Genomic DNA, 16,337 nt, shown 5'->3' with positions numbered 1-16,337 from the left:
CTTCTGAAATTAAGGGCTAAGAGGGATTTGGAGAGTACAAGGGTATTTCAATGCAACCAGTGTCTTATGTAAGGACCATGGCCCTCTGTTCTATATATTTCTTTATACATTGCATGCATACATCTCCAATTCACTCACTCACTTTCCATACCCGCTTAGTCCTACTCAGGGTAGCACTACAGAAGCCCATCCCAGGACACTGGACGCAGCACCCAAATTAAATTCATAATTAACATTTTCTATGCTTTCAGTTAATATTGTCTGTATTTAAGTAAGTCGCAGACACAATCACACGCACACGACTTGCACGCATTGAACCAAATCTACATTTGTTTTGTTTAATCACTGTAACCTTTCTGCAAATATGGCCAATCATAGCAAAGACTGACTGCTGCCACTACCAACATTGAGCAGAAATGGTGAATTCTGCTACTACACACAGAGTACACAGATAGGAGATGTCGTTCGTTTGTGTGTCAGTTAGCAAAATCTTGGTTGGCAAAACAATTTAATTGAAATAAACAAATGACGACTCTGTAATCGTGTACATTATCTTTCGTAGGGTGGTAGTAGCCTAGTGGGTAACACACACTAGATCCAGAAGACCCAGGTTCAAATCCCACTTACTACCATTGTGTCCCTGAGCAAGACACTTAACCCTAAGTTGCTCCAGGGGGACTGTCCCTGTCACTACTGATTGTAAGTCACACTGGACAAGGGCGTCTGATAAATGCCGTAATGTAAATGTAATCTTTCAAAAGTCTTAAAAAGTGCACATACACATGTACAGATCACAGAAATTAATATACACTGAACCAATACATAAATTGAACTCATGAATACATAGTGCATTAATGTTCTACTAAAGTTAGGAACTTGATCCTGTTCTCCACTAAAAATGCTCATCTTAAAAATTGTGTGCTTTCACTCACGTGTACAGGCCATGGAGCGCGGGTCTGTGTGTGTCCTGTAGAAGTCCTTATCACAGGCACACTCTGATGCCTTCTCCTGAGGGGAGTAGCTGTGTGGGGGGCACTTGGTGCAGTAGGTGTCCATAGAGGAAGCTTTATAAGATCCAGGTCTGCAGGCTGTAAGGGCAGATAAATCAAAACAGGGGGGCTTAATTTAATGTCATACCAATTACATTTTTATCTACTTCTTTCATCTATAAAAACCAAAACATGCACACACAGTTCCCTGAAGCTTACAAAAAGTCCTCTAGCAAAAGTCACTACAGTGATCATCTTCTGAAAACTAGGTCATTTAAAAGATGAAAAACGTTCAGACTGCAGGAATTAACTAAAATAAAAATGACTAAAGGCTTTTTTACTGCCAAACACACTGCGAAATATTTCTTTGAGCATCCCCAGGACGCCCCTTTTACCAAACCGAGTGCACACTCCGCAATTGGACAAACAAACCGCGGGCTTAGAGACTTCTTTCAGCCATTTTCAGAATGAGAAGAAGAGCTGCCCGTGGCTGCCTCATGCACTTAAAAGCCTGTGTCTGTCTCCTCCCCAACCCTCCCTTTTTCTTAAAGAATGCCCCACATTTGTAGGTTCATCTGAAAACATGTACCCCCAAGACTTCATTCCTGAACTCCGGTTGGCATGAAAACCATTAGGAGCGATGAGACGAAAGAAGCGTATGTAACACACTTCCAAAGTACGCTGAGCAATCACTTGCAGTTTGCATATGTATTTTTTATGTATTCTAATGTATGTAAATCCAGCACGGTGGTGAATACTAATGAATTGGGGGGCATATTTATTTGATCACCTCACAGGCACAGAAATGAGGTTTGTGCGTCTCGCATAGGAAATGGGCGGAGTGTGGGGGGACGTAAATTCTGCGGGCGGTTAGGTGCGAGCATGCAGGCAATCTGCACAGCGAGCAAATTAGACAATCCCATCTGCCTCGGGGGTCAAGCGATCGAGAATGTCGGAAACGCAATTCAATTGATGGATCAATGCTGTGATGAATTTATCCTCCTGTTGATTGCGCACACAAGCGCTGAAGGTCGTGGATTTAATCAAGCCCTGCCGCCGCGCCCAACTGCTGGCCGTAAATTCATGGCAGCAGGCGGGCGGGTGGGTTCAGGGCCGTGCTCTGGTCACACCTTATCTTCCCTGGGCCTTCATTCTCTGCTTTTATCTCTCTTTCTTCAGTGATTCTCCATTGCAGCTTTTTATGGACTGCTATTTATAACCTAATGTCACGCTGAATATTTTAATCAGGATTCTATAATTGCAATAAAACATACAATAGTGGGCTATTTATGGTCAGATATTAATCTAGATTATTATCAGATATTATCTAGATTACAATGGCACTGTTATATGTTATACATATTATACATAATTTTATTATACATAATTTTACAATCTCTAGTTGTAGTGCTGTGCTTCTGAATGTGCTGTATGTGTGGCATAGCAAACGTAAAAATGCTTAAATAAAAGAATTCTAATCATCACAGTGGAAATATGGTGACAGTATACAAAAAAAGTATTAGTCTGCTTTATTCTGTTCTGGGTCTGCTCAGAATTTCCCCTGAAGGTGTTGCAGTTAACTGCATCTGTGTTGGCTTTAATAGACACAATTCAAATACAGTAGATGGATACCGCATTCTCTAACTCAAAAACCAGCATGGTCGACAGAATGATGTTGTGCTGCAGTTAAAGTTAATAAAACCCAAAGCTGTGTTCATTCAGGAAGCATCATAGCCACAGGCACTGTATTCATTGCTGCGGACAGACAGAATGTGCTAACTGCAGCAGTCCAATACGGATAGCTCCGCATCGCTGATGCGCTTTGTTGTAGCTAGAAATGCACTTGCTTTGTCGTGCTTGATTTGCAAACACATGCTACCTTTCAAAAAGCACCCTAATGCCTTAAATCCTTGTTCAATGAGCCAGAGTCAATGAAAGGACATAGTTAGTGTTGAGAGGGAGTAAAGTGTTTAGAGTTCTAGCGGGTGCATTGCTCAGAGGAACCCCGTGGGTGCTGCAGGGTTCGGATGGCGCCGTGTTGGAGAAACCTAATCGCATGCTGAGCGGCCTGGGCTTAATGCCCCCCATGGTGGAAGAGATGGCCCACTGAAGGGGGTTGCCTGGCTGCTATGCCCTGGCTGCATTCCAAATTAGTCTATCACGGGCACACACTAATACATTGGACTTCAACCGCTGTGGCCATGTTATTCAAAGTTATTGGGCTGTTGGGAGAAGCAACTGGCACCCAACAGCCCCAGTGACCTTCAAAATGTAAACTTTATAATGAAAAAGTGTTCCTGATTCTCACAAATGGTCGCTTTGTTCATAACAAAACATAAACTTTCACTGCAAATACAGAAGGCAGCATTAGTGAACACAAGGTCCTCAACAGCTACACCACCCATGTGGAGTAACTGCAATTCACTCACTCACCTGTCCAATCATGGGCTGTGATGCTATGGTGCCCCTGGTACACCGTGTGGCACAAACCCACTGTTTTGTTTTCCTAACGACGCATACATTTTATGTAGTTATGTGTAATTAAGAATGATTCATTGGATATGTGCTGGTGTTGACCAAATGTACATCAGTGTTTTTATGTAATTTTTTGGCCTAAAAGACAACTTTGTTAATTAAGAGTCACTTTTCACCATGTTGAAAATGCCACTACATGGCATTAAATGGGATTACATACAGAATAATAAGTGTCTATACACTATAAACAATTAATATATATATATATATATATATATATATATATATATATATATATATATATATATATATATATATATATATATATATATATATATATATATATATATATATATATATATATATATATATATATGCGCGCAAGCCAAACAGGAAATAAATTATATATATATTGACAGGGAACTGAATATATGGAATGAAAGTCTGAATATATGGAATGAAACCAGAATATATGGAATGAAACCCAAATATTCGGGGTTCATTCCATATATTCAGACTTCATTCCATATATTCAGAGTTTCATTCCATATATTCAGACTTCATTCCATATATTCAGAGTTTCATTCCATATATTCAGAGTTTCATTCCATATATTCAAGTTTCATTCCATATATTCGGGTTTCATTCCATATATTAAGACTTTCATTCCATATATTCGAGTTTCATTCCATATATTCAGACTTCATTCCATATATTCAGACTTTCATTCCATATATTCAGTTCCCTGTCAATATATATATTATTTATTTCCTGTTTGGCTTGCCATTATATATATATATATATAGAGAGAGAGAGAGAGAGAGAAAGTTAATTTTACTGTGTCCCACAGCAAAACCACAAAAATGCAGCGGCAGTCAGTCAACCCGTACATAAAAAAACGGGGTCTGGATGTTCTCCTTCTGGGTTATTTTTTTTATACCAAGAAGAGAAAGAGTGGACTCCCAGGAGAAAATGTACTCCTTTCTTGCAGACTCCCAATGGAAGCAGGGTTTGACAGAAATAAAAATGGCCTTGGAAGAGTCAAACCCTGTGCCAGCGGTCAGCATATTAGCCCACATTGATGCACCAAAATGCTTTTTTTGGTGAAAATTGGTGTTTGATGTTGATGATCTTCAAGCACTATACTGTTTAATTGTGCACCATCAAAACGGAAAGGGTTAACCTATACCCAACTGAAGCTGCACTTACTCAGGTAGTAAATCAAATGAGAGGAAGAAAATAATACAGAAACTACATCTCAGATATCTTGAGAAGGCCTGCCCCATTAAAAATTCATACGCGATTGACTCCAGTTCTCTGTTTATGCCGATCAATAGCTTTTAGATATGATGTCCAAAGATGGCAGAACACAAAGTCGGAGCTGAAGTTGATGGCTGGAGAATTCGATACAGCAACAAACGCACACTGTGTTTATGAAACAGTCGTTTGTCATTTTAACGGGCCGTGCTTCATTTGTTGGTGGGCACTTGCAATGTGATTGCTAATTTCTTTCAGTTTAAAGCCTTTGATGGGTGCAGCAGAACTGTTCTGAAAAACACATTGAGGTGAATGCAGCTTGAGTGATGGAAAGGAAGAAAAACAGACAGCAAGAGAGACAGGGAGATTTTCTGTGTAAGCAGGTACGGAGGCAAATGAATGGCATAAATAAATAGTCTCTTCTCGGCAGTAATATCAAACTCAATGGTCAAACGAGTAATCAATGACGGGATGAATTATTCAGCCATCAAAACTCCTCACATCGGCCTCAGTCTGACTCAGAGTTGATTCACTTCCTCTAGCTCTGACCAAAAGGTCACTTCACCTCCGATTCATATGATTTAGCTGCCAGCATCTGCTCCTGAAGGTTTTGAAGGGTACCGAATGTCCCTGAGCACCTTCTATTCACAGATACAGGTGGTATAGGCTGTGCATAAAAATATCCACTCATTCAACCATCTGCTTATCCAAATCAGTGTTGTGGATGGAAATACTGAAATTGACAGTGAAGTGATTGTCACTGTGAAACATGTAGCACAGCACATGGCACACAAATCTGCTTTTAACCATCACCCTTGGTGAGCAGTGGGCAGTACCTTGGTCAGTGGCACCTCAGTGGCACCTTGGCCTTGAACCACAACCTTCAGATTACAGGTCTGCTTCCTTACCCGCTCGACCACCACTGTCCCCTTACAGAAATGTGTAATTTCAATATATAATGGATATAATGGCACATGCTGTTGTGTGTATATGGACACTTGCAACAAAAAAAAAAAAAAGATCTATGAGATGTTGGAGCTATCAGCTCATTTGTGAAAATGTTTCAATGTCAAGGCAAAGCAGAGGACAGAATACTTTTAGTGGACAGGTCAGACAGATGAGTCCAGCAAGGCCACACGGGGTATTTTCTTCTTTGGAGAAAATACCCCCAAAAAGGCTGCATTTACTGCATACAAAGGAGTCTTGATATTTCTGTTGATTGTAATATAAACAAATGCAAGCACTAAAACCTACCATATTCATTTAAAGATTAACAAATAATAATATATTTCATAAGGAACATAGTGGGAAACTTAAACATTCACCACATTCCACACCTTGAAATGTCAAGGAAAGTATTTGATCCCTTATCCATTCTTCAGCACTGAAGTACACCTTTTTCATTTTCTTTTATAAGGACACCAAATTCATCAGAAAAAAAATCTAATATACACATTCACCCACCCTGCACTTTGTCAGCCATAATTCAAATCACTTTGTCTTTTAATTAAATGATACCGTGTAAACAGCACCTTAACATGGCACCCAAGCTCTTGGCTCATAAATAAAGGCACTTAAAAAACAGGGTCACATCACATGTATTTAAAACCAAAGGCATGTGAAAAATGAAAATATGCTCTGTGCATAAAATGTCGTTGCTTTTTATCCCAATAATAAGACTTGACTAAAGCTATTAAAGTTAAGAGAGGCAGCATACGATGAGGTTGCATTAATGAAAAGTAGTGTATCAGGTGTATGTGGGTTTCCTCATGGCTGATCTCACTCAAGGATCATTCACAATCCTTCTCTTGACTCCCTTATCACAGTGTGTTTGGGGGTCATGTGGCACAACATCTAGGGTCACTGGTCGCAGTTATTTGGTAGAACTGAGCTTGGCTTGGTTTTACACCAAAATTCCAAGGGAAAATGCAGTACAATCCTCACCTTTTCTCTGAGAACACTTTCTAAATATGCATTACTATAATAATAATAATAATAAATCAATGTGTTTTCATTAAGGCAGCAATCAATCGGCAGTTAGGAAGGCAGCAGAGGTTTGTGCATATGACTCAAGATTCCAGCAAAATTTATTGTCAATACAACAGTATACACAGTATACAGTGTATTGAAATACTGACACAAAGACCCCACCCATATATATATGCATATTTATATTTACAAATATTGTAGATTACACATGAATTTACAAAAGAAAAGTGCACTGAATTATTTTGTAAACTCACACTAAATACCTATAAAGACTATAAAATACTGTAAAATGTTCTGAACAAGGTCAAACAGGACAACATAATGTAAGATGCTTCTAAGTGGCTGTGCATTGACTGGTTCAAGCATATGTAGAATATTTCAGACAAGACAACAATTTGCAAAATGAGCAGTTTTAGGAGGTGCATACGGCTGGAAGTGTAGAGTTGAGTGATGAGTGGAAGTGGAACCCAGGTGATGCGCTCTGCAGTCTTCACTATCTGCTGCAGGGCCTTCTGCTCAGTGACAGTGCAGTTCCAGTACCAGACAGTGATAAAGTAGCAGAGAACACTCTCAATGGTCCCCCGGTAGAACAATTTGAGGATGGGAGGAGGGAGATTGGCCTTCTTCAGCTTTCTGACGAAGTGCAGACGTTGCTTGGCTTTCTTGGTGGTGTTGAGGCTCCAGGAGAGGTTGTCTGTCATGTGCACATCAAGGAACTTCACACTGCTGAGGACCTTAACAGAAGATTCATCAATGTTCAGTGGGGTGGGGACAGTTGGTTTCTTCCTGAAGTTGACAACCATCTCTTTGGTCTTGGTGACTGAGTGTCAGGTTGTTGCTCTTGCACCAATCCACCAGATGTTTTATCTCCTCTCTGTAGGCACTACTATTGTGTCATCTACAAAATCGATGATGTTGTTCGAACTATACTGTGCAGCACAGTCGTATGTCAGCAGAGTGAACAGCAGTGGGCTGAGCAGCATCCTTGTGGGGAACCTGTGGAGGTGTTATTTCCTATAGACACAGACTGACGCCTGTCGGTTAGGAAGTCCACAATCCAGCTGCAGAGTGGAGAGTTTTATTCCCAGCAGGTTCAACTTCCTTACCAGCTTCTGAGGGATGACAGTATTGAATGCCGAGCTGAATAATCAGTAATCAGCATTCTGGCGTAAGTGTCAGTGGGAAAGGGTTGCATGGAGGGTGGACAGAATTGCATCGTCTGTGGAGCAGTTCGGGGAGTAAGCAAACTGAAGTGGGTCCAACATCTGTGGGAGTTGGGTCTTCATGTGCCACAGAACCAGCCTCTCAAAGCACTTCATACACTGTAAATAACGCTGGGTTTTTTTTTCATCCCAAATGCTGGGTTGAAACTGTTGTTGGGTTGATTTATCCCAATTTGGGTTGAAAACCGGTCTTGATCTGTAACCCAGCGGTGCTGGGTTGGGAACACGGATCTGAAAGAGAGCACGCACGTCACGTCAGCTACCAGGGACATCAGCGAGAGAAGCCGCCATTGTCTTTGTACCGTCTTTAGTTTCTGAGGGGCGATAAATAATACGTTTCTGAAGGGCGAAAAAATAATTTTCTGAGAGAAAGCCGTGGGGGTAGGAGACGGGCGGGAAAAAAATTCTGAAGGGGGGAAGGAGAGAGGAGAAATTTAGAAGTTTTCTGCAACCTTCACTGCTTCATATCTTGCTAACTAACACTTGCTATGCTAACACTGCTTAATATCTTGCGACTGCATTGGCACCACCAATTTGTGTGTGTATTCACTTACACGGAGATCGGTAAGCTTTATTTTGCATATACACTATGAAAGGGGGTTTTGGTTTAATGTTGTATTTTAGAAGTATACCTTTCTGTCTACATTTGTCTGTTTTTCTCAAGTTTGGACCCTTTTAAAATAATTCTGCTTGCTGTAACGAGGAAACCATTTTGTGGGTGAACAAGGTGAGTTGTTTTCTCTTTTCAAATACTACAAATTAGAAACTGCTGGAACATTTGTAGTTTGAAACATGCATTTGAATGTCTCTAAATTATGAGGTCGTCTTAAGTGAAGCATTTGATACTTGGAGCATTGTGTTTTTAGAGTAGCTCTCTACTTCTTTACACACAGTTTTGTAGAATTCAAATTATTTCAATGTAGGTTTGAAAAAGTAAACACCCACTTTCAGCATTTTGCCAATTTTTTTTGCACTACTAGTTTTGTTTAAAGCCACTTTAAAATGCTTTGGAAATACAAGTACTGCTCTGATATCTGCGAGAAGAGCACAGTTTTTTAAACATTACAGGCTAAAACATGGAACTTATGCAAGAACTAAGCCCTTTCCTTGCTTGCATCAGGAATCACATTTGCTCTTAGACGAGAGGAGGTTGTAAAGGGTGAGCCTGACATCAACCAGATGATCCAACGCTGGTCAGCACTTTTCACTGAAAGCAGGTTTGTGAATGTGTCCTTTAATTTTTTTTCTTATTTGTTTTACATACATCATGTTCAGGGAGGTTTATTTGTGTTATAAATAATTCTGCCTGAATATCAAAACTGAGCATATTTTAACAGGATTGTTGGTAGAAATCTTAAAGAAGAGTTCTTTGGTGTTCTTGATGAGTTGTGTCCAAGTTTGATGAAAATTTCAAGAAGAAGACAGGTCGGATAGGAAAGCAATTAGCTGACCTGCTACAACACACAACGGTGGGTTGATATTTCTTTTTTTTCTTCTTGTAATGGTATTATGGTTAGCTCAATTCATAAACTTGTTCTCCCACCTTCCCTTGTGGTATTTCTCTACATGGACAAATAAACTGATATAATATATATTTGTTTTGTTCTACATTCAAGTGTGTTTTATACCTTTTTGCAGAGCACAGAGCCAACAGCCATTAGATGCCTTGTCCTGAGAGGACTTCCAATCATAACTCGTCTATGTTCTTCAAGAGCAGTTCAGTGAGTAAACCCTTTCTCCATTTGTACCATTCAAATATCAAATTGTGTAATATACTACAACATGAAAGACGCCTATATATAAATGCACACAAAAGAGCTTGTTTACAGTGCCTAAAATAAAACCACATTGAATTATAAAAATTATAATATTAAATAATTCTATATAGCTGATTGTAGACAAATTGCTGTTAATTTCTCTGTTTGTCTTGTTTCTTGCACTATGTAGAGTCTTAATGAGGGAGACTCCATGGACATCCCAGTGGGTATCCTCTGTTATGAGGACAACAGTGCTGCAAGCCCAGCATTGCCACAACTCAACCCCTCAAGGGCCTCCTAGAGGGCAACCTTGCAATGGAAGCACTCACCAACCTACCTCAAGCTATGTGCCTCTTGTTTGGCTTTACCTACACACTTCACCTGCAGTACCTGAAGTGCTTGAAAAACACTTTTCACAAATTTAGGTTGAAGTGAGCTACCTCCAAAGGTTCAGAAGCTGAAGAATGAGCTAGCAGGGTAAGACACAATTATTCTTCTAGCACAGCTCTTTATGCCTGTGTCTGGTTTGTTGCACAATTACTTTGCACTGATTAGAGCAAATAGGCTTGCAGTTGTTCATTTTGTTTGGTTCTTCTTGTGCTAGATGTGTCTAGTATTGTATTATTTTTTTTACAGAGGGCACATTTTAGAAAAGTTGCAAGTTTATTTTTACCAACTCTGCTTCTTACTGCATAGTTGCATGTTCTTAATTCATGCTTTGTTGTGTGTTTCTTACAGATGACTCGTATATCTTAGTATCTATTGATGTTTATGCATAATGTAAATGTAATGAAAAGTTTTCACATGTCAAATAACGTTTTTCTAAAGTTAATTTGTCTGACTTCAGTTTGATGCATTGTTACTGACTTCAGTCACAGTGTTTCTGTGATACAGTTTCATACATTTTCATAAAAATTGTCTTAATGCTGAGGTGAAGATGAGAAAAATGTCTTAAATTCATATGGACATGTTTTTACATGTTTTTTCATAAATAAAATTCCATTACTGAAGTATGTATAGCTGTAGAATTGTTTTTATTTTTGTCATTTTAATCACAAGTTTGTAGATTTCTGACCCATTTCTGACCCATTTTGGGTTGCATTCAACCCAGCAATGTAGTCATTTTGAACTAATAGTTAAAGCATGCTGGGTTAAACGTGTAACCCAACTTGTTGGGTCAAAATAACCCAGCGTTGGGTTGGTCCCTTTTTGATCCAGCGCTGGGTTACCAAAATAACCCAAAGTGTAGTGATGAGTGTGAGTGATATGGGCCGGTAATCACTGAGGCAGGACACAGTGACTTTTTTGGCACTGGGACGATCTTGGTGGTTTTGAGGCATGCAGGTACCACAGCTGAACTCAGCGATGTGTTGAAGATATCAGAGAGCTGGTCAGCACCACTCCTTAGCACCTGAACAGGTATGTTGTCTGGTCTTACTCTGCAAAGGTTTATCCTAAGTCTCAAGGCAAATGACAGAGGCCCTTGTCATTGGTCATCTTCCTCAGTGGCTCCCTGATCTCAGCCTCAAACTGTGCAAAGTGGTCGATCAGCTCATCTGGTAGGGAGGTCGCTGCTGCAGGTCTGATGTGTTGGCTTGTAGCCTCTGATGGTCTGGATCCCCTGCCACATGCGCCGTGTGTCCTTTGAAGACGTGAAGTGGCTGTTGATTTTCTCTGCATCAGCTCGCTTTGCCTCCTTAATAGACCATAACTGGCTGTAGAATAAGTCTCTTTGTCTTTGGACTGGAAGGCAGAGTACCTGAATTTCAACAGGTTGCGCAACTTTGCAGAGAACCAGGGTTTATGGTTTGGTCGGGTGGCGACAGTCTTGGAGACGTTGACATCCTCAATACACTTGCTGATGTAGCTGGTGACTGAGGTTGTGTGCTCCTCCAAGTCCACTGAGTGGTCATAGGTGGCTCCCTCCCACACTGCTCCCCAGGTGACTGTCATGTCTGCTCACTAAGGGTGATGGTTAAAAGCAGAGGACACATTTTGTTGTGTCACTGTGTGCTGTGCTGTGTATCACAATGACAATCACTTCACTTTCATATACTACATTGAGTCTGTGCACAGACTCTCCAGAGATTGCTCACAAGAGAGTGGGAGGGCATTTTGCACTAGTGTGAAATTCATAGGGAACACCACAATCTTCACCTCCAAATATAATACAACAGCTAAAAACCATGAGGGAAAGGAAAAGCAGAAACGAATCGAAACGCCCTGGGAACAGGGAGCAGGAATCACACACTTCCAGATAACTGTGAATTATATCCTGGAGTATGACATCATGATGGCTCCGCGAGTCACACATGGAGGTGGCTAATCATCAGCCAGTCCAACGCTCCCTGCTCTGTGTGTGATAAGCCGGCTGTGAGTCCCGGTCGTCCCTTACAAGAAGATTACCAGGGGTTTGCAGCCACAGCGGCTGCTGATGCTGCGGGCGCACATCATTTTAGGGCCCAAAAGAAGAAAAGAGATGCATTAGCACTCTGAGCTGTGGGAACCAGGCTGCCATCACACCTGCTGAGATCACCACAATGAGGAGTATGAAGCTGGTAACAGGTGTTTCGTGAACCAGCAAGCCAATAAGGACATACATGTATATACACAAACAATGTATGTAATAATGATGTAATAACTAATACTATTATGTAATATCTATGCAACACAGGCATTATAATTTTACAGACTTCAAAGTCTATCCCTGAAAGACACATTCTATAACAGGGGAGATAATACAATATTGGTCCGTAGTAGCTCAACATGGCTGGAGAAGTGGCTCCAAAAAAAAGCTCCCACACTCAGGAGAGGGACCCAGTAGCTGAATAGTCGCTATGGCAACACCCTTCTAAGACATCGCTTGTTTGTTTTTCTGTGTGTGTGCGTGTGTGTGTGTGTGTGTGTGTGTGTGTTTGTGTACATGTGTTGCTAAGTGCAGAGGATGGCCTTTTTGCTGGATTACCAAACACCAGCACCAGCCTGCCCACTTAAAAATTAATACATCAAGCATCAGTGGGTTCAGTACTGATGTAATTGGATTTGATTTGTCTTTAAAACCCCCCACACATCCATGGAGGAAGAGGTCTTTGTGTGTGTGTTTGCTCATGTCCCTGGTAGAATGCTGTAAACCTCCACTGGGCACATACAGGTCAGAGCAATTACATGGCCGTGCGTACAGAGGTACTCCGCCTTGAGATATAGTGGGGAGACAGACAGTCTATTATTATAATAGCGCGTGTTTAAGAGTTTAATTGGATTACAGAGAATTATTGTTCATTGGCAATGTTGACTCAAAATGCCCAACACAGGCTTGAAAGCTAAACCAAGCGGTTTATAAGAAATAACACATACAAATCATAAGGCAACTGTGAGTTCACAGGAGGACCAAAACAAAACTAGTAGAACATTTTCACTTACACACTTTTTGTATTTCATAATATATAGAAATGATCATGAGTAAGCCCTTGCAGGGCTGTCTGTCACTGGTTTCACCTCTACTCCATTATGTGACGCTGTATATAAGCCGGTCTCGAAACAACGCTGATGACTCAAGTGTAAGCCTGGTTTATGGTTTACATTTATATGTTGCAGTAGTAGCTATCCCTGAACACCTCCCAGGTATAGCAGAAAGTCATCCTTGAAACGCTGATATTCTAATGACCATTAGTGTCCACGTTGCTGCAGCCAGTTTGCCACGTATTTGGCAGCAGCGGATTCCAAGAATGCATCTTGAGGGCCAAACTGGAAACAGTGGATTGACAACACTTAAATTGCATTGGTGCATGATAAAATACAAGTCAGGTTGATGATGAGGGAACTAAATAATATTTCCTCAATACTGCACACCTACACAGTCAGATGCAGGCATCCTATACACAAGTAACAAACACATAAAATCCTATTCAAATAGAAAGCTTTTCTGACTACCTGTTCCTCCTCATACTGCCGGTGATTGCATAAAGCTCAGTATTGCAATTAACTACCAAATTTCAATACTTGGCTCTGTGCACATCATACGTCATTCTGACTGCACTCCAGCAGTCCATAACACTTAAGCAAAGTGGGTTTTACTGAAGAAAAGTCTGTCAGAATTATCTCTCTATAACTCTTTTAATCACACACCATGTCTAGGATATATCTGAGCGGAAAAGACTGTCATATCATTTAGCCACAGCTTTCATTTAGAGTGGCTTCACAACGTGCAGTGTTTTCATTTCAAAAAATAAAAGTGGAGAAGGGAAAATAGCTAGAGCTCTTTCCACTCATGTTGATGCCAGTAATTAATGCTCAATGTCAGTTCTGTAAATGAGAATGAACGAACAAGAGAAGGAGAGTTGTTGGGGAGTGCATCCCCCAGCGATGAGTTCGCTGAATTTATGTTAATCCAAGGACGACTGGATATTCAGTGCTGCTGAGCTGTGTCCGGTTTTGAGCCACATCCAGCGAAGCTGACAGGGCCCCCGCCCTCCTCTTCCTCCTCCCCCTGGTGTCTGCTCTTGTTCAACCATTGCTTCTTCAATGCCAGCGGTAATTGCGCTTTTCATTCAGGCAATGTTGGCACTACCATATTTAATCATGATCAAGGGTGGAGAGCTGGCCCGTTAAGGAGGAGTTCTCTGGTACTTATTTGCTTAGAAAGTGGACGGCAGGTCACTCCAGGGATTGGCTATACATTCAATACTGTGACGTGAACATTTGCACCACACACACACACACACACACACACACACACACACAAATATACATATATTTTTCCCCACATTGCTCAAAATACAACCCAGGTCTAGAAAACAAACCCTGAATAAATATTCATTAAAATATTGTATTTAATGACTTGCCTTTACTAATTGGATTTCGTCAAGTAAGGTATACAAGAAGGCTAAAAAAATATCAAACTTTACTGAAAAAAAGGATGCAGAAATGGACTGAGAGGCCAAAATGTGGTACATTAACATTAATTTCTAGAGAAGGTTTACTTGACTGTGTGTATTTAGTGTTGATATAATTTACCACTGCTTCATTTATATTATTAAAACCCTTAAAATAATCATATGCTGTCTTGCTACACAGTGTGAATCCACAATGAATTGTGGCATGCTGGGGACTGAACTCCAGTTAATGTATGCAGTGTGAGAACACCATTAAACCAAGGCATGGGAATGGGTTGGTGTGAACTACCTATCAATCACGTATTGAGAAAAAATGCTATTAAAACTCAATTTTAATCCAAATATTCCAAATTTAGGTATCCGAATTTCATGTAATCTTTTACAATTAAAAAATGTGTGTGTGTGTGTGTGTGTGTGTGTGTGCGTGTGTGTGTGTGAGTAAATATATGCTATGAAAAGCTTACTGAACTCCAGACAGTAAAAAAGTATAAGGTTTCATTACTGTTAATAATTTTTATAATTTAGTACAAATTCATGCAGACTGTGCAAAATACTTCTAATAAGGACTGTAAAGAGAATATTTACAGATATTTATAGATGTCTTCTCGCTTTCTATACGAAACCCATCTAAAAATCTGACAAAAAAGGGTGTTGATCATATTGGGTTGCAAGTCAATTAATACGATTTTTAACAAGTCCCTGGCTTCTTTGCCTCGCACCATCTGTCAAGCCTAATAATTGCCTTTGCCTCTGAAGGGACCAAGCCACTCTAGCAACAAAGCATCCTTCACATCGTCTAGATCTCACAAGAAATACATGGACAGGATTGTGCTAAGGAACTGTGGCGGTGAATTACTGCAGTTTAGCTTCAGAAGCCCAAATAAAGACGTTCACGACTTCACAAAACCTCAGTCGTCCCTCTCCAACCCCCCAAAAAGTCCCAATAATCAGCGAAGCACACCTAATCCCTTGCAAACCCCAGTGAAGGAGCTCCATCTCCGTCCATCAGCCCTGCAGGGTGCACATTCACCCGCCGTGACGGCTCATCCCCTCTAACAGGGATGGTGGAAGGGCTGGGCTAACAGCCTGTGGAGGTTGTGGATGTGTGGGTGAAAAACTAAATCAATCAATTGGTATTTCTATTTTATATACGTATCTATGTTATTTTGACCTTGTGGACATTTGTATTGTTTTTCACTTCACCAGTTTTGGGATAAGAGAAAAAGAGAGTGTATTAAGAGAATAGTGTGGCTTTGCAGCGCCTCCTCTTACCTCTGCTCTTCTGACAGTGTAATTGGGACCCGGGCTCAATGGAGCATCGCATTATCTCAAACAGACTCTCTGATACACTGTCCACACTTCACCACAGAACACTGTTTCTGCTCCTGTGCTGTGTGTGTGTACCTCTGCAGCATTGGAGCTGAGACTGAGACAGTGGTGAGGTTCAGACAGGCTACCAGAGATGTGCTTTAATCATGGAGAACATCAGTCATCTCCTGCTGTCTTCACCTTCACCTCCACCTCTCTCGCTCTTGACCTCCACCCCCACCCCATTTATTCCGCCATACTACTCTCTGTTCTCTCAGCAAAACTGGAAGTGTTACAAAGAACATATCTGCTCCATGCATGTGAAATTGCACCACTACTCCAGGATGGCAAGCTGAAGTCAGGGATTTTTCTCTGCGCAACATCCGGACTGCAGCCACTTGTCACCCACAGGGGACCCTCGGCACAACACGGCGCATTTATCTCATC

General features: G+C 40.8%; 1 protein-coding gene across 2 annotated transcripts in view; it reads right to left on the bottom strand.

Annotated features, from left to right (window-relative positions):
• epha4b (eph receptor A4b) overlaps positions 1–16,337 on the bottom strand; it is a 96,857-nt gene that overhangs the window by 41,390 nt on the left and 39,130 nt on the right. For both annotated transcript variants that reach the window (XM_028975616.1, XM_028975617.1), the window contains exon 4: positions 933–1,088. In XM_028975616.1, the coding sequence (XP_028831449.1) occupies positions 933–1,088 (156 nt within the window). The remainder of the gene's footprint in view (positions 1–932; positions 1,089–16,337) is intronic.

This window comes from Denticeps clupeoides, chromosome 4 (assembly GCF_900700375.1).
Source record: "Denticeps clupeoides chromosome 4, fDenClu1.1, whole genome shotgun sequence".
NCBI lineage: Eukaryota > Metazoa > Chordata > Actinopteri > Clupeiformes > Denticipitidae > Denticeps > Denticeps clupeoides.
This window is presented reverse-complemented; position numbering and strand designations above follow the sequence as displayed.